This window comes from Hippocampus comes, unplaced genomic scaffold (genome assembly GCF_001891065.2).
Source record: "Hippocampus comes isolate QL1 unplaced genomic scaffold, H_comes_QL1_v1.1 scaffold317, whole genome shotgun sequence".
NCBI lineage: Eukaryota > Metazoa > Chordata > Actinopteri > Syngnathiformes > Syngnathidae > Hippocampus > Hippocampus comes.
In genome coordinates, this window is record NW_017805531.1 from 1,289,867 (window position 1) to 1,315,228 (window position 25,362).

Consider the following 25,362-nt stretch of genomic DNA (forward strand, 5'->3'; position numbering starts at 1 on the left):
TGAGGTCGACACGCTAACCACTGGAACACCGGGCTGCCTATTTTTATTTTTTTTATGATTCTCTACCCCGTGCAGCCCCCCCCCCCCCCCCACACACACACACACACACAAAAAGTTTGAAGATGAGGAGTAAAATGATATGAGTGAAAGTTTACGGGGCCAAAGCCCTTCACTTATCTGAGCTCATATAATCCCTGGCCAGTCATCAATAGTTGGACTCATCCCCCTTAATCTCATACTGTAGTCCCGTAAGAGCTTCCCGGTTTTGGCCTTATGACACACAAATGCTGTAATGTCCATCCGTCACTCTCATCTGTTTTCCATCATGGGTAAAGCTTTTCGCCCAAATTTGCACGCCGCGTTGTTTTGAGAAAGTGAAATGTGAATTTGCATCCAGAATGTTTGAGGCTGAAATTCCATTTGCCCCAAAACTGTCACATATGCGGTCACCATGAAACAACATTTCACCCTCAAACATCTTTTGATTATATGATCTTATATATTTGCGTCCTTCGCGTGCTCGGCATGCCATGTCAACCTCTTTGAAATACGGTGGTAATTTACACCTTTACAGAACGTGTTCGGCGGCATTTGGAGTGGCGACATATGATTGAAATTCCTGAAAAACCCCAGGTCGCCACAATGTCACAGTGAGGATTCCAAAAGCTGCCTGAAGCCGCCTGGAAAACCGCACATTTTCAGCTTAAGACGGAGCATTCATAACTCTGCTGGAGCAACAGCAGTTTCCTGCCGGCTCCATGAAACTAACCAATCATTATATTACTCTTATCCCAAGCAATAATCCATTTTATTGGAGGCAAACAGCCACGGACCAAAGTTGCAATGGAGAACATGATAGCACTCGTTGCTTGTAGACTTAAATCCCTCACGTAACTGTTTCGCACAAGCTTAATCTTAGGCATAAGTGACATGTATATTGCTTATCCTGTTCAGGGTCACAGGGAACGTGACCCTATTCCAGCTGACTTTGAGCAAAAGAGAAACAACACTCTGGAGTGGTCGCCAGTCACTCACGGGGCACCATGACTGATAAATACATTGGGCGGCACGGTGGACGATTGGGTAGCACGTCCGCCTCGCAGTGGGAATGTGTTGTTTTGATTGGATAAAAGTTGCGCCGACACTAGCTCGCTCTTAAACTGCATGTGACATGTTATCAATAAGTGTATATTTGTACAATTGACATTAAAGGGGAAGTCAAGTCAAAATTTTCTTTGTAATAATACATCAGGTTTATATCGCGTTTTTCAGGACACACTCAAAGCACTTCAGAATGGAAACTTTATTCACAAACTACGTGATATAGCCACATCTGTTCAGGCGCAGGCAGACGCGAGCGTGGTTGCCAGTGCGCGCCCACAGCCCCTCCGGTCGTCACCAAACGTTCACAGCCAGCCCTGCAGGAACAAGACAAGAAATCATACTGCAAATGAGTAACTCACAGATGCAAAGAAAGGCTATAAGGACTCATACCAGACACCCAAATTCATCATTAATGGATTGTACAGTAATGAAGATGCTGTTAAACCCGCTGACGTCTGCAGTGTGACAGTTGCGCCAAACAAGAGCGTTTACTTTGGAGTTGCCAAGCCAGCTGGATCAGAAGGAGTTGCTATGACGAAACCAAAGGACAAGAGTTTGAGTCGTGTCCTCTGGGGCTGCTGCGTGACATGTCACACCTCGACGAGAAGACTAACTAGCCTCTGCGCTATCTAATTCGCTACGAAACAGCCCTCACATGTCCTGACTGGAAGCTCTTTGTAATGATGCGAACAACAACATCATTGTGGTCTCATAAACTGAACATTGCCCTCTTAATAAAAATTAGAAGAAAAAAAAAACAGCGAGGTCTTGTCGGGTGAAATGTATTTACCTTTTGCATCCATTCAAGCCTATGATAATGTGTGCTGTGTTGTCATGTATCCACGGTGACCATCGTCAGAGGCTGATGGGGGGGGACAGGTGCTCCGGACAGGATGCACCATGAATCATGTCATCATTATGATGTAACAGCCATTAGTCACGATCATGCTCACAAAGTGCACACAATCCAGGCGTGATATTTTACAAGGCGAGGTGGAAAAAGTATTCTTTTGCAAACAAAGGGACATGCAGTATAAGTGATATATTATAATTATTTTAACTACGTATTTTATGAAGTACAATCAAGAATATTGAATTTTTTTTTAAAAATGCTAAAATCCTTGGTTGAAATATTTTGGATTTCCAGTACTAATGAAGCAAAGGTTGAGTGAATCCTAATCAATTTAACAGAGGAAAAGATTGAATACAATGAACCCCCACTCTTTGAGCGTTCCAAACTAATTCTAGGAGGGATGAATGAAATATGCAAACCATGCAGTCAATTTATACTTATTTACTCTCCACTGCTACACGAGACAGCGTAACGTTTGTCTTTTTTACGACGCCATTGTTATCTATTTGGGATAATCATGAGTTACTTACAAATAATCTATTCATTTAACAGTGTGAATGGCAACATTGCTAGGAGCTAAACTGGGCAAGATAGCTGTTGGGGGAAAAAAGCACATTTTTATCGGCAGTGTAACAATATTGAACCAAGGCAAATAGTTTCAATGGGAAGTCGAGTCAAAAATGTTCTTAAAGTTACAGTATGTTCTATGCTGCCCCACTAATCTAAACATGTTATTCTGATAAATATTGCGTTTGAGAAATATCAATTAAGCAGCAAAATTCACCCATTTTTATCCATCACAGTTGCTCAGGGCTCAGGTAATGACCAACCACGGCTCAGCTTTCGAATATCACATGACCAAACTCAGAAACCAGGCTCTTCAAAAAACACTAATGAACAGTCAATATAATTTTTTCCAAGAAGCACAGGGGAAAATATGTGAAAATTTTTCATTAAAAAATTTGATATATATGAAAAAATATTGAAAAACATTTTTCTTCCAGATTAAGAAAAAAACTGTACAACCATTTTTGCTAATGGAATTTCCATTCATTTCAATGGGCAAAGATGATCTGAGATACATGGGTTTTTTGAGGTTTGAGCGCGGTCATGGAACGAGTTAAACTTGTACCTCAAGACATCACTGCATATACGGTTTGGAACTTTTTTTTTGCATTGTGACATTTTAATGTATGTTCCTTGGCGCAAGAGGGGTTGGGAAACACTTCGTTAGGTGCAGCTTATGCCATGCAGTGGATAAATGGATTTAATTGTTCTGGTGGAAGTTGTCACCATACGTGGCTGGCATAAATAGGTGAACAAAGGAACACTAAATGCAACATTGAAAATGAATGGATCATATTTGGATCCGATAATTGAATTTGAATGTCTGCACCAATGCGCACAGCGGTTGGGAATCACTGCTTTGCGCACTAATTTCAAGCAAAAATGTTGGTCCAACAGGGCCCTCCTCGTCCCCGATGTTCGTGTTAAGTTTCGAATGTGTGGAGGTGATTAGCAGGGGGGCTCCTTTGTATAATCCTAACTTTTTGGGAACGTGAGTGATTTGAGTGAGATGAGTTTGGAGGTGGTCGGTACTTGTTGGCGGTGACTCGGCTTCTCTGGGCGGACGCTTCCACCCTTAACCACCGCCTCTTTCTCCAACTACACTGAGATAGCCTTTAGTCTTCACTTAAATTTTTTTTTTTTGAAGTAGCGAGCACAGCGGCGCGGGCGGGCGCGGAACAAGACAAGACAACCATGGGGAGTTTATCTTACCCGAGATGACCGAAAATCGACGTTTGTGCCTGGAAACGTCCCAAAAAGAAACTTGTTTTCGGAGTTCCACCTCCCCTCCTCTCTCCCCGTAGGATTTGATTCAAAGGCGACAAGCAAGATGGCCGCCGACTCCTTGCAGGTAGGAAAAGTTGACAACTGTTGACGAAAAAGTGAAAATAAGTTACTTGGGGATTGGGACAGAAAGCCGAGGGGCAAAGTTTGACTTCACTGGGGCTTTGTCGACGAAGCCGAGAAGTATGAGTGTGAGGTGCGCCCACAAAAGTTTGTCTGGTGGTGGGCAATGATCCTAGGATTTGAGGCCTGGGAAACAATTATCCAAACTTTTCTACTAATCCATAAAATGTCCCACGTTTTCTAACCGGTGACGTTACATTCATATCATAGCCACGATGTGAACTGATCACGACTTCCACTCGAGTGATGGTTAAACGTCAACGTGCAGGGATCTTGCTAACCTTAATGTTTTCCCTATTTGCTATATATAGCATTATTGACAATATCGTCAACTTGTCTCTGCCACGCAAATTGTACACAACACATGGACGTGTCACTTATGAGAGAGTCATTAGTTCCCTCCAGTGTGGTTAATCATTCACTTATAGGAATATTTCTAACACCGAGTCGTGTTTTCCTGTCTTTATATTTGCTATAGTTACATTGGTGACAATATCGTGAACTTGTCTTATCTTTGCCACCAAATAGTACACAACACACGTACATGTCACTTGTCGAAAGGTCACTACTCCCCTCCAACGGTGGTTAAACCTTGGCTTACATGATTTTGCCAACCTCAAGACACGTTTTACCTTCTGTATTTGCTAAATTTAATATAACTGGCAATATCGTGTGCACTTGTCTTTTCTTTGCAATGTCAATCGTACACGCCACATGGACATGTCCCCCTGTCAAGGTGTGACAGCAACGCACAGACTGCACATGAAAAGTGCACGTTGTTGCCTCTTTTACACCGCGTAGCAGTGTGTTTCATAGGTATTCCCTCCCTCTATTGTATTATTTCGTAAAACAAAAAGCCATGAGTCACGACTGAATGTGGTTTCACTTGAGTGACGTCACTCTCGAGGTGACTTTCCCAGAATAATAAACTGCAGCTGTCGCATACCAATAAAGGATGATATATCAAATTCTGAGGCTACTCCGGCTGCATTTTTTTTTCTGTGCGGTTCATAAAATCAGGGGTTCTCATTAATATTTGTCAAATGTGGGCACGTGAAAGCCCGTTGAGACTCTTCTATATTGACTTGACTTGACCTAAGGTGTTAGGAGACCACTAGGTTGTTGCTATGACTGTTTCATAGTAATACTCAAAGGGGAAGTCCATTTTCGAAACAATAATATGTGCAATGCAGCCCCACAAGTCGAAGCACAATATTCTGATTAATGTTCTATTTATGGAGTTTACCTGAGCTCCAAGCAACTGTGATGTCATTTTCGGTCAGCAGCAAGAGGCAAAATGGCTGCCCCTTAGATAAAGAAAGATGGGTGGATTTTTGCTCCTTAACTCATATTCCACAAACACAATATTAAGTGTTTAGATTAGTGGGGGCACGTAAAACATATTATTGTAAGGAAAATGTTTGGGTGGACTTCCCCTTTAAGGCTACTGTAGACAGAAACTGGGCCAACAGGTGGTGATGATGGGTTAGTGTGACTGTAACATATTCTGGGTGTTAACCTGCCTCCGGTTTTGACTTTACTTAGCTAAAGTAAACAACTACAGACTCTACAAAGTAACAATATATTTTTTTTTACTGTCAATTACACTATACACAATATCCATTTTGATCATTTGTTTTAAAAAAAAAAAAAAACAAGTTTCTTGAACATGGCCCGAGTTTCATTCCAATTTAACATTTGAGTAACGACTTGTCACGAGTGACATTTTAACACCTAACTGCATGCTTTTTTAATAGTCTTACCACACATTTGACTTTATTGTAGCCTGTAACACAAGGCAGATATGTGACGTCTCCATCTGAACACTTGAAGCGCCGTAAATTAAGCACAAAATTAAGAGGGAATATAATGCTCGGTTTTGACACTGAGAGAGCTTTTTATTTAAGTGTATGTTCATGCTTTTGATTGCAGTTTACATTACACTTCATCCTCGGTTCACCTCATAAACTAGATATACTGTAATGTTATACATAGATAAGTTCTTATGAAGGGACCGTTGAATTGATCAAAGTGACAAAGCTGCTCCTGCTCTCTGTCTTCATATTAAACCCTTGTCCAAATTTGACAACACCGCTGACCATTAATATGGTTCACGACCTATAGGTGACTAGATATATGTATTTCTCTGTGTTTTATGGCCATACGAGAGTTGACCGTGGGATGGAAGGCGACTCAGATAGGGATCATGCAGAAGGGAAGGCGAGGGGAGCAGGAGCAGGATAATGGCCTCAACTTTTCCATTGTACTATTGTTTGAATGAAGCGCTTGTTGGAGGATGTTGAGATTTCCAGATTTTATGAACAACTTAGTCTCGGACCTAATATTGCCCTAAGCCTACCAGTCTCCTCTCATGTGCTTTAAAAGATCTGTCGAAGTTGGACACGTGCATGTAACAGTTGTTGACCTTTTGTAAGAGCGCAGTCGTTCGGTTTACCCTTGGTGGCTGCCTGCGGGTTAGTTATAGCGGTATATTTTCAACAGCTGCGACTGCATGTGGCTGGTATTGTTTTCACCGTGTGCGTGTGCTGATAGACTCCAACAGTAACTCTTTGTGATTTGCTGTGTGTATATTGTACCCCTAAACATGCATTAAACACAATGCAAGATACATTTGTGGGCACTTTAAAAGCATTTCTTTGGATGTGAATAATTTCCAGACATTTTTGAATGTGTTTGGTTTGCCACTTTTGGGGTATTTGACAAATCGTTTAGGAATATTAATCCTGCATACGGATCCATATTTGATCAATATTTCCATACATAATAGTGTGGTGCCTTGATTTACGAGTGAGCCGACTAACGAGTTTTCCAAGATACGAGCCGTCGTGGCTGTTCATTTCTACACTCAGCTGTGGTACATAAATGCATGAACAAAACTAACATCGATGACAGGATGGTCATAATTACGCGATTATAAATAAAAATAAGAATTAACATATTGTCCTCGTTTGGGATCCTATTGCAGATCTCTCCTCAGAAATAAATTAACTTAATTTTAAAGGGGAAATCAACCTCAAAATTTCCCCTTTAAGCAACAGATACCTGAACTCAAGCGGTGCCGCAACACATGTAGACTATCACAACACTCAGTCATATGCAGTATTCTATATCTGCAAAAAACAGCCGATACAATCCCATCTATTACATTCACAATACAAGACAATATTGTATTGTATTATAAACGTTTGAGTGGCTAGCCATTAGCTTAGCCGTAGCTCGGCTCTGCTGCCCGGCCTTTACTTTTCCCTCCACTGCATAATTCGCCCGCCAGATCGAACAGCATCTTCTTTGACTGTCACCATCTTTTTTGTGGATGAATAAAATGTTATATAATGTAACATAGTGTATGTGGATCCTCAAAACGCGATCCAGGCACAGTGCATGTACGTCGACTTTGAGCGTTTCAGTCAAAGCACGACCGTTGTGACTACGTTAGCTTGTCTGCAAAAAGCTGAAGATAAGTTTCATTGAGAAAAGTTTTAAATGGATGAATTTGTGAAACGTAAGATGTGAATATGTGGCGAATGGCTCTATTATTGTGTTCAATTGAATTGATGAATATCCCACGCAGCCAATGCCCATTGCTCATTCCCACTTGTTTTGAATAAGCAACTTTATTTGTGCTGCACTTTGAAAGGGGCGCTCTTATCACCAGAGTGAATTGTTATCGTCTGGGTGTTGTTTAAATAGTTGTTTATAATGTTTGTTCCTCTGCTGTAGCGCACCAGCGTGGGAGGGCATGATGGATGGCCAATGTTACGTTTTTAACTTGGGTTAATTTTAGCCACCGGAGTGAGATTAGGTCCCATTCCGGGCTGCTCTGACCTCACCGAATGAGAAGCTAATAGGGATTTGGCCGTCTCTGCTCAGACGGTTTATCTTCCCCAGTTTATGTCACCGGCGCGTGTGAGAGAGCCAAAATGAGACGAGAGGAGAAAATCTGGTGAAGTGAATGAATGAGAGTGGCTTTGAATGGAGCCTCTGCCTGCAGTGATCTCCGCTTTTTAGTCAACGTCCTCTTCGCGCTTTGCGATGGCAGAACTTCAGTGGGGCTCTTTTGACCACCGGTTAACTTGTCCAAACCTGCCTGGGATGGTTTGGTCAGCCGATCTCGAGATGGAATTGGCTGAAGCTGATGATATTATGGTAAGGTTACAACATTTTGACAAATGTGCATTTGTACAAGCTAGAGATGTCCTGATTACGCCTTTTTTGTTTTTTTAATCACCCAAGTCCAAATCCGAGTGCTTTCAATCCCGATCCGATACTTAGGCAATACATGAAGAAATATATATATTAATTTGTTCTTCGCTGCACCTCTATAAGAGTTCATGACAGTCAATGTGAGACGGTATGCTTTTTTTTTTTTTTTTTTTTCTTATCTCAGTATAAACTCAGTTCAGCTGACGAAATGACATGTAAATGTCTGGACTTTATGGCAGCTATTCTGCCAAATGTCTGCCGATTTGACTTGCGTGCGCATTTATTTTTTCTTACCAAGTAATGATACCAAAGAAAAATGTTTGATCTGAAGTCAGAGCGATTGAACCTTGGTGTTCTTTTTTTAAATAATGAAATGACACGGTGCTGCCTTGAGATAAGGTTTCATTTGTTCCAATATTGATGCAATTCATAAGAATGCAAAGAATTATTTTTTTTTTTGCCAGTCGTAGTGCTTCAATTCAATGGATGTTGAGCTGCACTTGATGGCGTCCGCTCCTTGGCCACCTGGGTGGAGTGTAATACAGACAAACGGATATGCTGTTATATGGAGACGGTTCTCAGCAAAGATGCTGATTGTTAGTCCTTCTATGGCGTTTTGGATCAGAGTGGCTTTAAATAGCATGAAGAACCTTTTTTTTTTTCTTCTTTTTTGACTATTTGAAGTGAGTTGAGCTCACTGCCACCATACAGCTCTCGTGTCTCGAATTTTTGCTTGCAAGTCAAAGGCTCGTATCTCAATGCACCACTTTAAATGAATTATTCATTTTAAGTTGAGTAAGTTATGCTTGGAAATGTTGCAGACTTTTCTTCCCGTCTGGTTAATTAATCAACTGTCGTTTTTACATTTGGTCATAGCACTGTACGTTTTTGTGGTTGCATTTCATGACATATTTAAGAAAATGTGGGTCCCGGTAAGGAGCCAAATTTCGGAAAAGTATTTGTGGTTCGACTGTATTTAATTCTTCCATTTTTTGAAGAACTACTTTGATTAGCTATGAAAGGCCTAATTCTCAAATCAGTCATGAGTGAAAATAAGCCTTGTTTGCAGCCTCGGTATAATGGGATCGGCTCGTAGCACGTCACCGCTGTTTTCACGATGACCTCTGACACTAGAAAGGAAGTGCCTCCTAATCCTTCTGTCACCGATGTGGAGGCGCCTAGAATAGTCACCAGCGACTGAAAACGGTCGTTTGACAGCAGGATATTCATGTTGACAGTTATGGAGGTGTGACCCTCAAGTTTGATCTGATACATGCTTGTCGGTCTTTTCCACAATCCTTTCTCCTTTCGTCACAACGGCTTATCTCAAGGTATTCAGAAAGTGTTTGGAACAAGTTACTTGTATGTTAGAGTCGCGGCGGGTAGAACTGGTTGTAGTGCGGAGGGGAAAAAAACAAAAACGAGGCAACTCATATGGTGTGCACTCCCCCACATGGAGGTGCTTTGCCTGGACCTCACGGTCTGGCTAAGAGCCCTGTGCCGAGTACTTCAGTTAATCCCCGCATCTCATTGTTAAATTTACACCCGCGAGCTGGCTAGCACGGCAATGCTATAACAAGCCTGCTTGAATAAATGGCAATTTGTTCAGCTTTGACTTGACCACTTATTTTTTAGCATGAGGGAGAAGTAAAAACCATTGGAAATGTCTTTTATTTGTATGGTCTTGCCTTTTTTAGCGTACGTAGACCTATTACAGGCGGGTCTGGATGGAACGTATCCCCCCCACGATAAAAGGGGGTTCACTGAACTACTTTCTCAGCCGACATTACATTGTTGTGGAGCCAATACCGTGTGGGTGCCAATAGCCGCATGCTCAGATGAAAATACAAGAGACATGGCTGTTTTCGTCTTCATTATTCTTGTGTGTCAACATCTCTCAGTTCAATTGATGCGCTCGCTGCGGTCTGTTTTGCTCAGTTTCCTCTGCTACTATTTTGTTTTGCAAAACTCGGGACCCAGACCACTATTTATTGCCACTCACGTCCTTCTCCTCGCTCCTCTTGTAGGGGGATGCCAGGGGCCACCTGGTGTCAGAGCGGCTGGGCCTTGGCAACAATCTGGACCTGTCAGACACCATGGTCCAACAGAAACTGGAAGAGATCAAGGAGCAGATTCGGCGTGAGATCCGAAAGGAGCTTAAGATCAAAGAAGGGGCAGAGAACCTGCGCAAGGTACTCTTCCCGTCACTGTCGACAAGCTCTGCATCGACGTATAACACAACTAAAAATATAAACTACACCCAAAACGCTTTCCGGCATTTCATTGTGCATCTTTAAATTTCAAAGATCAGGAACTTTCTGTGACTATATATCAAGTGTGGTGTAAATGATAACCTGTCGACTTTGTCACAACTTGGACTCTTGCTAATTCTCCTCAGGTCACCACAGACAAGAAGAGCCTGGCTTATGTCGACAATATGCTGAAAAAATCGAACAAGAAGGTTGAGGAGCTTCACCAGGAGCTACAGGAGCTCAACGCCCACATTGTGGTGAAAGATCCCGAAGAACTGCAAGGTAAGCAAAGTAGTGTTCCCTCTCTGTGCAAATAATTACCAGACTTTTACACAATCACTATTTAGGAGCTGATCAGCTCAAAACCTGCACAAAATGCGTCAAATTGGCCTTGTGGCATGTTATTGTAGCTTCTTGAGTTCATCCAAGGTGCCCCTGAGCAACCGTGGGGAGGATTATTATTATTTTGTGTGTGTGTGTGTGTGTGTGTGTGTGTGTGTGTGTGTGTGTGTGTGTGTGTGTGTGTGTGTGTGTGTGTGTGCGTGCGTGCGTGTGTGCGTGCGCGCACGCACAGCCCCTGCTCAGATATCTCTCCAATAGCTCACGTGTATTCGTAGCCATTCTATATGCATGTCTATAAAATAATAAATTAATGAATTAATCATGATGCACAGTTTAATTCTTTTATTACTTATTCATTTATCCATGAAAACATATTTTCATAAATTACAATATTATAGAGTGTGATTGTCCTTATTTTAAAAAAAAAACACATGGAGGGTGGGCTGGAAAGGATCAATGGCGTTTCCATTCATTTCAATAGGGAAAGATGTTTTGAGATACGAGCGTGGTCGTATCACGAATGAAGCTTATATCTCCAGGCACCGCTCTCGTTGGTTTTTGTCGTTTACACAATGTTGTGCTTCGACTTATCTTGTTGCGTAAGAGTGTAGCTACTCTGTTATTTCATTCGCAACAAAGTGTCCCTCATTACTGGGTACTTGGACGCCAAGTATCACATACTCAGTAATTCTGGCAGCGTTGTGTCAGAACACGGCGGCGTCAACCTCAGCACATACACATGCACACACAGCCCCAGTCAGCCTTCAGAGGTGACTCACTCTCGAGAGACTGACATTGTTGCATTCCACATTCCACCGACAGTCACAATGAGATGACGATTTGTTCACCTCCAAAGCTGTTGAAAGCTGCCTCCCGTGCCTCTGTCAACAACAGCGAAACTCCCAAAGAGCCCACCACGGACGGCAGCGGCGTTTGTTCAGCGCCATCGCTTTACGCCGGCAGACCCGTGAGACTGTTGACCGGAGGCGAGTGATCGCTTGAAAGGAAGCGAAGGAATGCTGTTTGTCTGCCCGATGATGTTGACAATCTCCCCCGGTTCAGTTGACGTTAGGAAGTAAACGAAGGGGGGGCCGTGTGTTTTAGGGGGGAGGGAAGCAGCGTTGTCGCGGTGAATGGTTATCTTGAGTGGGAACACGACTCTGTGACCCTGTGTCTGATGAACAAGGTCTTTCTTTCTTTCGGCGTGACACGTCACCACCGGAATGTCGCTGACCACGGCGCAATGATGGGAGAGCTGGGAATTGAGTGCGTCTCGGCTCCGAAGTCATGGGACAACCTCTTGATACGCGGTCAACGCTTGTTTCCCAAATGAATCAGAAACAGCGCCTGTGACTCTACAAGGATCCAGAAACGGGTGCGTTTTGTTGCCTGGCAAGGCTGCGAGTGGCGGGGGGGGGGGGGGGGAAAAATTATCTTCCCTGCTGGGTTTAGGTCACAAACCGGGTCACCGTCATTCACGGCACACATCAGACCCTTTTCCACGACACTTGAGCCGTGAGTTGGGAGTCGAATTCATAACGGGACAACACTTGTAAATCAAAACAATGAATTTTGCCAACCGAAACAGCACCTGATCTTCTCCTGTAATGTTTCGGAAGATGGGAGAAGACAGAAAAGATGGATCTTCGAGCATTCATAATCTTTGTAAATCATCCAATGAGCTGGGTCCTTTCCCCTGCACGCTCTTTAGCTCACTCTTCAACGCTGTTTAGGTCTGGGACCAGAGATGGCCTTGGGAGGAGCTTTGAGGAGATTCTCTGTCTTGTGAGCCATTTCTACAATTTCCAGGATGATCGCATGCTTCTGCATTTATTTTAAGGCTTTTAACACATCTCATCCAGCGGTGTGAATCATTACGGAGGGCACTATGATTCCACATGTTAACGTAGCTGCCATGGGAGGGGGGGCTCTTGCTGTGATGTCATTGTTGAGGTATCATTCCTTCCCACTTTCTCTTTGCATTCCCATCGGAAACCGAGGGGAGGGTTGCCCTTGTCAGCTTTCCAGCGGTGACATCATCCCCGCAGCTATTCAGGAGCTCAGTGTGTTGTCCTCCCGTCCAGCGGGGGCTGAACCAGGGGGAGGAAATTCTCAACTTGATTTAGCCTTGACCAAATCCACCCCACCTCCACTCCCAGAGAGACAAAAACACCCAAGCTTGAGCAACATGACTTGGCCATCACTTCTGCACGTGCTTGTCAGGTTTTTGGCATTTGTCCTCAAGGTTCGCATCACACCGATTTAGCGTTGGCTGACTTTACCGGATGCCAGGAAAGCAAACAGAATGAGGGAGGTAATACATCAAAAGGCCCTGTGTGATACGAAGGTGAAGTCACTGACAAACCAGAGCGTACACTTGAAATTTTCTGAACTGAAGCCAAAGTTTCCCCGAGTAACGTTAAGGGCTCTCTGTTTATTCAGGGTCATCAGTTAATTGGTTTGGATCTTCAGTTTTAAGGAACACATGGGTTCGTTTGAGGTACTCAAACCACTTAAACGATCATTTCAGTTAAAAACATGTCCAGTATCATGACTTGGTGTTTTTACTGAGAAAGCCAGCTAAATAGCAGTTTTGAAGTGGGGGGGGGGGGCTCCTTTTATGGAGGAATTCTACTGTGATGCAATGGACATAGAACCTGAACTTGCAATTCATGTCTGGAGAAGTCAGGCCGGTTTACTTGTCTGCGTGTGTGTGTGTCTATAAGTGTGTGTGGGAAAAAAAGTTTTCATGCCTTTTTCAAGTTCACCACTGAAAACCTATTTTTCTATTGTTCCCAGATTTCGAGAAACGTTTTCTTTATCATTGCACTTCGGAATTGGTCTGTTCAAAGTTCCGGTCGTCATTCAAACAAGCGTGTTTTAAAAAAAAAAACACTTTTCACCCTCTGACGTTGTTGTTTATGGCACATTTTGAAAATTGAAATTTGTCTTCCTTCTGGTATAAATCTCAATGTTATTGCAGCAGTGTTGTCTTTGTTCCTCGAACAAATGAAGTCCTGTCATAACTAATTATACTCCGCTGACCTTCCTGAAGCTGCTACCTGACAGGTTTTCTGTAAGCAACCTTATAAGTAATTGTGCTGGTCTGCAGGATTGTTTAGCTAAACTCAACATGGCTGCATTCCAAAAATAGAAGATACAGGCAGAGTTCAGTTTCAAGTCTATTTGTGACAAACTCCAGCAGCAATCGTATCCTGTAGCAGTGCTTGTCCGCCAAATGCCCTGACTCTTGCTTTTGTCTCTTTCCCCTCAGAATGCCCCCTGACGCCAGATACCCCAAACAGCGAGAGCCGAATGTGCACCAGCAGCAGCCGCCTGGCCGCCCTGAAAAGACAAAACGACATCGAGCTCAAGGTCAAACAGGGCGCGGAGAACATGATTCAGATGTACTCCAATGGGCCATCGAAGGTAGGCTTCGTCAATACCTAAAGCTACATAAAACTGTACAAGAGTTGTAGCCGCCTGACAGAAAATATGAAACCGCTCCCTCTCAAGACTCAAACCACATTAACACCTCACATTATTGGTTAACGTTTGCTTATTTTTAGATCTGTAGATTTCAAATACAGCGGCACCTCTACTTTGAAAGTTACGAAACGTCTCAACAGAAAAATATTGCCTCTTGTTACGAAAGAAATTTCAAGATACGAAAGGTAAAAATACAGTAAATGGCCTGCTACTCGCAGCTCCGAGTTTCCGGAATGCAACATGCTTATTGCTGCTCTGCCATTGGCTATCACCGAGCATCATCATCATAGATAGATAGTTATGTGTCTATGCAGCGACCTCATCATTTGCCCCTCGGGCCATGAGGCATTCCGATAGTTTTTACGTAAATGTGAATCATCCAGAAAAGGTGTTCGCCAGTCGGGCGATCGCTCACGATGCAGATGTTTGCCTTGGACATTTTCAAAGCAAACGTCCTCGGATCAGTTCTTTACAAAATGTCAGGCAAAAACTACTTGAGAGAGAACGTGGACTAAAGAGGGCAAAAAAAGATGAGAACGCAGTTAAGTTAGATGACCATCATTTTTATTCTCATAATATCTTGGAGTACATGTGGCTTTAAAAAGAGGGGCCTGGCCTCTTGAGTGATGCAAGATTTAGTCAATGAGTGTGTGCGGAGTCGGCTGCTGTGAACTTAGGTTAGCGGCTGGCTGTTCGCTGGCTAACCATCAGCCAGTGTTCATGTTTAATGCCTGAGCGTCAGTTGCGGTCACAGCAGCTTGTGTATGAATGCGCCGATTGCGTGTTTAAGTCTAATATGATGCTGAATTGTTCAGGTTCTCTGTCTTTTATGCATTTAGTCATCCTTTTTCGCCACCAAGTTATTTCTACGCAGAGTGGTAAGCGAGGCTGCAGCACCATTAGTCCCTCTGCTGGAAAAAATTATCACGGAGAAGCTTCAGAGCAGTTTTTTTTTTTGCTTCAACTTTTTTTTTTGTAATCACGTTGCAGCGTTCCCTCGCTACATCGCAGTTCAGTTGTTGGAGCTTCACCTTGTCGTAGGTTTTCATTTGTACCATAACTACTTCTAGTATGCTTTTCCCTCGCACCTCGCTTATTTTTTATAAGCATTCACATCAAAGAACAATTTAGTCTTCAATTAACCTGCCATGTATGAATGTGGCAGAGGAAAACACACACCGGAAAGCCGAAGCCCGGATTCCAAACCATGACCTCTACGCTGTGAGGTGAATATGCCAACAGAACCGGTCTTATATCATGCCACCCATTCCAAGTTTAAGGAGTTGAAAACTAAAAAAAAAAAAAAATAAAAAAAAATCATGGTTTTGTTCAATAGTTTTTTTATTATTATTGAACCTGATTGAAAGACTGATTTTCAAAACAAATGTGCAGAGTGTGTCGAGGATATAAATAACCTCAATGTACAAAAACAAAGGTCAGTCACAGAGTGAATGAATGAAAGCTTGATATTGTCAGTGAATTTATTTTCGTTTCATGGCCGCAAGCTCTATGTTAATGTCACCACGTAATCAGTATGGACTCTTCAATCACAAAACGCACCGAGTGCCTTGAAAGCTGATTGTTTCCCGGAATTGAAAACAAACACACAGACTTGCATTTTGCAGTTGGCGGAATGACAGTGGTTTTGCTTTGAGTGTTTCTCTGCGGGAGGAGGAAACGTACTGACAACATGGTGTGTCATGTTCACAGCTGCTTGTTCACGAAGCATTTACGGGCATTGTTGCTTCTATCATCATGCTCAAGGCGACACAAGAAGCTATAAATTAGCTGGTGTGGATTTGATTCACCAGAGGGGCGCGTCAAGCCACCTGCTCGTTACAAAGCCAAGGCCTCGTTGCTCCTGAAATGGATTGTGAAGTAGAGAAAGCAATTTTTTGTATAAATTTGTGTGAATGAAGAGTTAATGGTTTGAGTCAGTTGAATATGTGGGTAAATTATGGAAGGATGATCAGCTTGGAAACAAATCTTGAATTTTAAAGGGGAGTTTTTTTTTTTTGTTTTTTTTTTTTCACGGGCTCTGGAAGTCCAAGCATCACATGTAAAAACCACTCTCTTTGCTGACATCAATGACTCCAACATTGCTGTCTTCAAATATGTGTAATGCTTTGGGACGGCAACTTTGGACTTGTTTTCATGTTGGTTTTGCGTAATGTGCATGGTCAGAGCTTGGCGACAGAATGCAGGCCAATCTTTTTTTTGTTTTTGAGTTGCATCTCCTTTGTGGTTGCACTGGTTTGTCGCGTGATTGCAAATTTTGGAAAATTCTGCCTGGCGCAGCTCCCAAGAGACCTCATTGCTCTCGATTTGCTGTGTTCCGGATTTTTAGGGGAATTCAAAATGACCGCATGTGTCAGATTAAATAGAAGGCGCTCGCTTCACGCTACTGCTACTTGCTTCAGCTACCCTTGTTGTTGTTGTTGAACATTGTTTCTGTCTACACAACGTGAAGCACGGTCAAATCGACTCCGTGATTTTTCTGAATCGACATGGTTGGGTGGGGGAAGTTGCTGAATTGGCGAAGTATTCCAATGCATTGATAAATGGCTATTTTTACCTACCCCTACTCTGCTGTCTGCGACTTTGCAAGGTCACACAGTTTTGTCATCAGCCTGACAGACAGACAGAAGCACAGAGCCAGCTTCCACTTGGAAATAGTCCTGTCATGATGTCAGAGAGGAAATTCCTGTTGGAGAGAGTCCTTTTCCTCCCGGCGCCGCCATCAGTGACCTGGAGTTCAGAGGAATTCTCAAGTGTGTCTGTGTGTTTTTAAGAAAGGCCAGTGATTACGCACACAGTGACACGCCTGTTGTTTTGGCAAATCGACATTTACCGGTGATCACAAATTCGTAACAATTTGTTCCGCGCGCATGACAGTCAAACAGATTCCTTTTTTTTTTTCCTACCCCCTAGCAGAGTCTGATCAATTAGGCTCGCAATATTTAAGTGGCGTTTTGCCGTCGTCGTGAGCAGGTCGTTCCTAACGGAGATGAACGGTCTGTTTTTGCTCTTAGGATCGCAAGCTGCTGGCAACGGCGCAGCAGTTGCTTCAGGACAGCAAGATGAAGATCGAGTTCATCAGAATGCAGATCCTTAAGGCAAGCCAGGCCAACGAGTTGAGCTTTGAGAACAACGACGTGATTGGTAAAGATGTACTTTGTGCGAAATAATCTTCGTCGTAACAATTAAAAAAAAAAAAAAAGCTTTGTAAGAGAGCCAAGTTCTTCATTGTCCACAAGACAAGGCCATCATCAGCCCTTTGGACCTTCGGGTGGAGGAGTTGTGTCACCATGCCAGGATAGAGTCTGCCGTGGCGGAGGGAGCCAAGAACGTTATGAAACTTCTTGGCACAGGAAAAGTCACAGAAAAGAGAGCACATTTAGAGGTACAACACTATATTTCCAGATCGTCAATCATTCAAAGTACATTTATGGATGGCAAAGATAAACAATCTGCTTTCATTCCTCGTGGTTTTAAAACAGAACCCGAAAGCCCTGCTGTTCATGGGATATTTCTGTCTTACCTGATGAATCTCTAGATCGTGTCCTTTTCTCCCCCAATTCAGGCCCAGGCTCGCTTTAACGAATCCAGCCAGAAGCTCGACCTCCTCCGCTACTCCTTGGAGCAGCGCCTCAGCGAGCTGCCGAAGAACCATCCGCGCAACAGCAGCATCGTGGAGGAGCTGTCGCTCCTATCCACGCCGGTCCTCAGCCCGCGATCCAGCATCATCTCCACGCAGAACCAGTACAGCACGGTGACCAAGCCCGCCGCGCTGACAGGTACCGCCGGGACATGATTTTGATTCTAATGTGTTTTGGGTTGGGGAAATTTCAGACGTCTGCCGAAATTGTTGTCGAATATCATCTATTACACGTGGTTCTGGAAAAGAAATGACCCCAAAAAATACTTAGCTGTTCGAAACCAAACAGTAGTAGCAAATGTTTTGTGCTTCAAAGTTAAATACAACTGATCTATAGTAAAAAGATAAAATAAAATACCGTACTGATTTAAAAAAAAATACATACAGTGTTGTAGCACATAAAACGCACTTGATTAACTTTTGTACTTTGAGCGAAAAATGAATTCCCGTGTGCTTTCAGCAATAGTGTAAACCCACTTGTAACTGGATTACGCAACACCCTATGACAAAGATTGTGTGTTGTTGCCGTCGCCCCGCACTACCAGGCACCTTAGATGTCAGGCTCATGGGCTGTCAAGACCTGCTGGAAAACGTTCCCGGCCGCTCCAAAGCCGCATCTGTCCCGCTGCCTGGCTGGAGCCCCAGTGAAACGCGTTCATCCTTCATAAGCAGAGCCAACCGAAACCGCAGCCTCAGTTCGCGGAACATGACGAAAAGCGAGGAGCTCTCGAGTAAGTCCGTTAAATCGGGTGGACAATAACACGTACCGATGAAAGGGATTTGCAGTGATATTTTGACTTATGAGTGCCACAACTGATGACTCTTCATGGGTTAGCCAGTTGACAGCAAGCTGTCTCGTTGACACCCACATCACTCACCGGGTCAGGCCGCACCTTTTAAATCCATGGACACTCAAAGTCACACGGACTCTCTTGTGAGGAAGTTGTATTTTTTTCAACACTACCGTGCTGTTCTTTATTTAAAAAAAACCCCAAAAAAAACGGATAAAGTAAACTCATAATTCAAGATACCACTGTAATTGATGACGTCAAGCAAGGCCAGCGCTTGTTAAGTAGCGGGTGTGTTTCCTCAGATGAGATTAGTGCAGTTTTGAAGTTGGACAACACGGTTGTCGGTCAAACCAGCTGGAGGCCGGTCAGCAACCAGGCCTGGGACCACAAGTTTACATTGGAGCTGGACCGGGTAACAAACGCAAGCACTTGAAAACACGTTCATCGTTGCTTTTGGATGATATGTGGGCATACGTGGTCCAAACGTTTTGGTGACCAATTGCCGTGCCTTTCTAGTCCCGCGAGCTGGAGATCTCGGTATACTGGCGTGACTGGCGCTCACTTTGCGCAGTCAAGTTCCTGCGTCTTGAGGACTTCCTGGACAACCAGCGGCACGGCATGTGTTTGTACCTGGAGCCGCAGGGCATGCTCTTTGCTGAGGTTTGTGCGCGCGTGCTCCAATTCACACTCAAATCTAAAAAATGAACATTGATATGCTTGCTAAACCATGACTGCTCTTCATGATCATGTGTCTTTATTTAGGTAACGTTTTTTAATCCGGTCATCGAGAGACGACCAAAGTTGCAAAGACAAAAGAAGATTTTCTCGAAGCAGCAAGGTGAGCGGGCCAAGTTTCACTTTGCTTTTTGGAAAGGATTTGATGGCTCATTTCTTTCCCCTAGCATTGGCCTTTTTTTTCCCCATTTTGCTGATCAAACGATGAATTCCCCCCATGTATCCAGGTAAGACTTTCCTGCGAGCCCCTCAAATGAACATCAACATCGCTACATGGGGCCGCCTGGTGAGAAGAGCCATTCCGACTGTGAGCACCAACTCCTTCAGTCCGCAGGCGGCTGAGACCGGGTCCAGCAGCATCCCGGGTTCACCCACACCCAGCAGGCAAGTGAAAGCACCGTTTCCTGCCACGTGAATGAGACATGACCCGCTTCTTCGGGCTTGACTCTTACCATTTCTGACCTGGATTCTTTCTGCAGCGATCCACTGGTGACCAAGCTGGACTTTGACAGGGAGCCGACCCCAGGACCCAAGTTCTACCCCGCGCCCGACAGCATACGACAACCACCGGAGCCCCACGACATGCTGCCTGACAAAGAGGAAGTGCAGGTGTTGAATCAGGAGTTTTCTCATGCGGCGGTGAATGATTTACATTTTAGACTTCAAGCTGTCAGAATCACTGACTTAATTTCACTTCATGTTCAGCCTTTCGGTTCGTCCCTCCAAGATGCGCTCGCCTCATTCGACTTCCTGAACAAGAGGAACAGCGTGACGGTGAAGCCTGATCTGAACCTGGTGGCGGAGACGGAGCTTCAGCATCCGGACCTGGAGCTCACGGCCTTCCCAAAAGATGCAGAGATAAGGTAGACCTGGAATTTCTCTCCGGGGGAAAATAATCCGTGGATAATTCAAGTTGGCTACCAACATATGACTCCTGATGGAGTTTGAATTTCGAAGGATGTGTGAATAAAACTATTCTGTTGAATGTAACAGCTGGGGACGGTTGAACCGTGTCTGTCCCGAAGTTCAATTCAAAAATCTCAATTCTGACATCCATAGTTGCCAGTGTGAATGGTTGTCTGCATGTGCCGTGTGATTGGCTGGCAACCCGTCCAGCACGTACCCCACCTCGCACCCCAAAGTCAGCTGGGAAAAGCTCCAAAAGAACGGATGGATTGAAATTCTCTCTATTTTTGTTGCTGAGCGACTCCTATTTCACACTAGTGTATAAACAGCACCCCCTGGCGGTCACCGCTGTAGTAACGCTGGCTCAAATGTGTTTTACAGGGAAGAGGAGCAGTTTCACTTCAGTCTCAAAGACTTCAAATGTGTTGCAGTCCTTGGACGCGGCCACTTTGGAAAGGTGAGTTTCATGTCATATCTTTTAAAGAACTGTAAACGATAATATCGCGGTACAGAGTTTTGTGCCCGTCGCGACTGAATGTGTGCTGTAGTTTAAAGGCATCTTCGACAGCTTGTCTGAAGCCTTTCTGGATTTTGCAGGTATTGTTAGCCGAGTATAAAAGTACAGGCGAAATGTTCGCCATCAAAGCTCTGAAGAAAGGCGACATTGTGGCACGCGACGAAGTCGACAGGTAACGGCCACCAAACAACGAAAGCCATGCCGCGCTAAAAGTTAGCGCATCACACACATCGCTAACCTTGTTGTCGTCGTCTTCTTCTTCCAGTCTGATGTGCGAGAAGCGGATCTTTGAGACGGTCAACAGCGTGCGCCACCCGTTCCTGGTCAACTTGTTTGCATGCTTCCAGACACAGGAGCATGTGTGCTTTGTCATGGAGTACGCGGCGGGAGGCGATTTGATGATGCACATCCACGCCGACGTCTTCTCCGAACCGCGGGCCATGTAAGCTGAAGTTAAATCGTTGTCAGACTGTCAATGAATGAATGAATGGTGCTCGGTCGTAGCCACCATTGGTTCATGTCATAGAAGATTTACTCGTGGTCCAGTTTTACTCTTGATCGGTGTGTAGGCGCTACAGAGACACACCCATGTGTATACAAGCAATTAAAAGTAAATTTTTTGGTACCTTTTCTCGCCATCGTAGTGAATTTAACTGAAGGAGACTTTGTTTTTTCCAGATTTTATGCGGCCTGTGTCGTGCTGGGATTACAGTATTTACATGACCACAAAATTGTGTACAGGTGAGCCCTTTGGGGGGCGTGGGGGGTGACTTATTTCCTAAATGTAGTTGTCCTGTACTGGGTGTTGTGTAAAAAGATGACCATGAATACTTGTTTGTTGTTTGACAGAGACCTGAAGCTGGACAACCTGCTCCTGGACACTGAAGGTTATGTGAAGATTGCCGATTTTGGCCTTTGCAAAGAAGGTGAAAGGAACCGAAATGGAAGCGTGTGCTAAGGGGCCACATTTGAAGTTTCGGATGCGATCCAATTCAACTAGAATACAATACACGAGCTGCAACAATGACAAAAAAATGTATTTATAAAAAAAGCTGTTCTTTCTATAATGTTCTAACATGCCACAGGATGGCGCCAAAGCCACGGCTAAATAGGAAAGGAGTAATTGGCGTTAAAAGTCCATTCGTTTTTATACCATGTTATAACGGTACTTGTTGTCATCAGGAATGGGCTTCAGGGACAGAACCAGCACTTTCTGCGGAACACCCGAGTTTTTGGCCCCCGAGGTCTTGACTGAAACGTCGTACACCCGCGCCGTGGACTGGTGGGGGCTGGGAGTGCTCATTTTTGAGATGCTGGTGGGGGAGGTGAGTGTGTATCTGTTTGGTCCTCACCATGCTTCACTTGATCTCTGCGCCCTCTTCAAGGCATCTCGATGTTATCTCCTTCAGTCGCCGTTCCCCGGCGATGACGAGGAGGAGGTATTTGACAGCATCGTCAACGACGAAGTCCGCTACCCACGATTCCTTTCCACGGAAGCCATCTCCATCATGAGGAGGGTACGTTGGTCAACCAATTGGTGGACAGCAGCTCCGGTAGACAAAGTCGGAGTGTCCGCATGGATTTGTTTTCATTGGTCACTGCTCAAGTAGTGGACCCAAGTGTGTTTTTGTTTTGTTTTGTTTTTTATCTCATGAGGCGAAAAAGAACGAGTTATTCGCCTTTAAGGCTTCGTGAGACTGAAAACTAACAACATAAATTACAGCATTGACAACTCTGCCTCTGCTCAAATTGCAGCCTTTGCAACTAGCAAATCATGTTTTGTCATATCACTGTCATGTTGCAAACGAAATTGCTCGTACAGCCCTAATATGTGATACCTTTTTGGACATTTTTCTTCATATTTCCTATTATCTACCGACGTGTGTGTTCAGCTTTTGAGAAGAAGCCCCGAGCGTCGTCTTGGAGCAGGAGAAAGGGACGCCGAGGAAGTCAAGAAACACTTATTCTTCAGGGTGAGGAGCTCAATTAAAATGCACCAATGTCTCCTTTGAATTAAGTGCACTCAAAAAGTCCACGAAAACTCTGTCTGTCTGGAATCAATCACGCATTGGTCCCTAATCACTATTTAGGGATCTGTGAGGGACTTTGTGGAACGATCTAGGACCACGATATACAAATCTGATTGGCACTGTCTCGTTCTCCATGTGTGCGTACAGAACATGGACTGGAACGGCCTCCTGTCCAAGAAAGTGAAGCCCCCATTTGTGCCGACCATCCAGGGCGCAAACGACGTCAGCAACTTTGACGATGAATTCACCTCAGAGGCGCCCATTCTGACCCCACCCAGGGAGCCGCGGGTGCTCAACTCGGACGAGCAGAACATGTTCTCCGACTTTGATTACATCGCTGACTGGTGTTAGCGCCACACGTGACAACGCCGCTCATAACTTTTCTCTACAAAAAAGGTTTGAGGAATCGGAGACGCTTCCCTGAGGAATCCCACTTTGGAAAAAAAAAAATAATCATGAAGAATTTTTTTTTTAACGAGAGAAAAAACTTTGAGAAACTAAAGGAGGATGGAGCATGCTGTCTGACCACTGAGAATGTTTTTCATACGAACTCGAGACTGGAGACGGCAGTCCCGATCATTCACTGACACTCATTCGTGTTTTTTTTTTTTTTTTTTGTTTTGTTTTGTTTTATTTTGTTTTGAATATGTACAGTTTCTTCAGTCAAATATTTTATTGCCTCATTTTCGTGCGCAAGAATTATGATCTCTCTTGAAACTGGCATTCAGTCATTTTTTTTAAAATGCTAAAAATATCACTGAAGCCCAACAACACATCTTGACTACTATTTTTTTGTTCAGTTGAACTTTTTTTTTTTTTTTTTGCCATTTTCATACAGACTCACATCTGAATTCAGCACCTGTCCATCCAGTGTTATGACACATACTATAAAAAAATCCAGTTTTGGAATTAAAATATTTGAAATGAAAGCATTAGAAGCCTTCAGGCCGGTGGTTCTCAAACTGTGGGTCTGCAAAATACATTGCAATAAATTGTCGCATCAAAAAAAAAGTACATACAAACTGGAATGAACAAATTACTACTCCCTACCTGAAGCTTTGGACCAGTTAAAAGCTCTGATATAATTGCTATATTTTCACATAAATCTGACATAACGTGATTATAGGAATAGTCCATTTTTTAAAGAAAAAAATACCTATTTTTTGAGAATATAGTCCTATATTTGACAGAATAAAGATGTCTTCAGGAATAAGAAAAAAAACCCGATGTAATATGAATGCTTTTTAAATTAAAATGTTTAAATATGGCATTCTTGTTAAACTTTTATTTAATAGCACATTACAATTTTATATCAGGAAAATATGGCTATATAGTATTCTCACAAGATCACAATTTTTAATACCCACAAAATGTTGTTAGCCTAATAGCATTCCTGCCAGTCATTTATGAATGTTTTTGGAAAATTCTGGGGGGAAAAAAAGTCCAATTGCCATGGTTCAACCTTTTGTAGATTGACACAAAGAAAAATTTTTTTTTAGCAAGTCCATTGATGATTTATTTGGATTGTGATGGTACATTAAAAATGACTTAGCTAATTTTGCTATTAGGCTAACATTGTCTTATTGTAAAGATTGCGACTTTTGTCACCTTGAAAAAAATGCTACTTTATTATCACGACGTCACCCCCCCCGCCCCTTTCGAAAAAGATTGGAACAAATACCCCATGCCTTTTTTTGTCCTCACAAACAGGCAACTCTTCAACTCCCTATGGTATTTAGGGGTATGGTAGTTTGGGGTTCAATTGGTGTCAGCAATATGACAGGGGTCTTGGGGGTGAGGGGGTGTGGGGAACAATTCTCCCTGGCCCAAAAAGTTTGAGAACCCCTGCTTTCAGCCACATACGATCCAAACTAGGTTGATTTTGTAATACTGGGTTAGCTGAGATCAGTCTGACATATTTCTTGTTGCCTCAGTTACTGTGACTTGCAGCTATGCCACCAAATTAGTGTTGAAGTGACAGCTCTTCTTGAAAGTTGTTTTTTTTTTTTTTATACACTATATTGTACATAAATCCTGAAGACCTATCAATTAGAAACCTGTTTGAATTATATATATATATATATCTCACACGCACATACACAATGAAGCTGAAAAGCACTAAGATGAAAACACTAAATTTATCAATGGAAATAAGAAATTGTACAGTTTTTTTTTAACTCAGCTGTGTATGTTAGCAGAACAAACAAACTTGATGGATGGTACAGCAATATATATCTATATATATATATATATATATATATATATATATATTCTCAGGTCACGACTGATGCTCTTCACCCTAGTGTTTTTTTTTCCAGTCTATGTCTATCATGAATGCACAAATTAAACCTAATAGTGGATTTATATGTATATTACATCTCATCACTCTTGAACGTGTTTTTCTTCTGTTGCCCAACCTCTCTTGAGAAAAGGCACATTTTGCGATCGAAAAATCCCGTGGCACATCAGACTGAAATCATGATTTTC

General features: G+C 43.3%; 1 protein-coding gene and 1 long non-coding RNA gene across 5 annotated transcripts; one reads left to right on the forward strand and one right to left on the reverse strand.

Annotated features, from left to right (window-relative positions):
- Nucleotides 1-3,768: 3,768 nt before the first annotated feature.
- On the forward strand, nt 3,769-25,239 carry pkn2a (protein kinase N2a). Of its 3 annotated transcripts, none has more exons than XM_019877768.1 (23): nt 3,769-3,875; nt 10,183-10,347; nt 10,554-10,689; nt 14,024-14,178; nt 17,271-17,400; nt 17,496-17,641; nt 17,822-18,035; nt 18,442-18,627; nt 18,990-19,099; nt 19,204-19,347; nt 19,450-19,525; nt 19,650-19,806; nt 19,902-20,031; nt 20,128-20,285; nt 20,710-20,785; nt 20,926-21,017; nt 21,111-21,287; nt 21,524-21,586; nt 21,695-21,771; nt 22,028-22,170; nt 22,255-22,362; nt 22,738-22,818; nt 23,023-23,226. In XM_019877768.1, the coding sequence occupies exons 1-23, from the start codon at nt 3,855-3,857 to the stop codon at nt 23,224-23,226; spliced, it is 2,949 nt and encodes a 982-aa protein (XP_019733327.1). In that variant the 5' UTR covers nt 3,769-3,854. The 3 variants fall into 3 exon arrangements, with proteins under 3 accessions (XP_019733327.1, XP_019733326.1, XP_019733328.1); XM_019877767.1 differs by lacking the exon at nt 3,769-3,875 and adding an exon at nt 7,985-8,098 and having other exon boundaries at nt 23,023-25,239; XM_019877769.1 differs by lacking the exons at nt 3,769-3,875; nt 10,183-10,347; nt 10,554-10,689 and adding an exon at nt 12,715-12,972.
- Nucleotides 3,803-12,057, reverse strand: LOC109520507 (uncharacterized). 2 transcript variants are annotated; one of them, XR_002169191.1, is made up of 3 exons: nt 11,598-12,057; nt 10,158-10,266; nt 3,803-3,892 (listed from the first exon to the last, which is right to left on the reverse strand). It is a non-coding gene; the product is annotated as an uncharacterized LOC109520507 (long non-coding RNA). The 2 variants fall into 2 exon arrangements; XR_002169192.1 differs by lacking the exon at nt 3,803-3,892 and adding an exon at nt 8,000-8,084.
- Nucleotides 25,240-25,362: the final 123 nt, after the last annotated feature.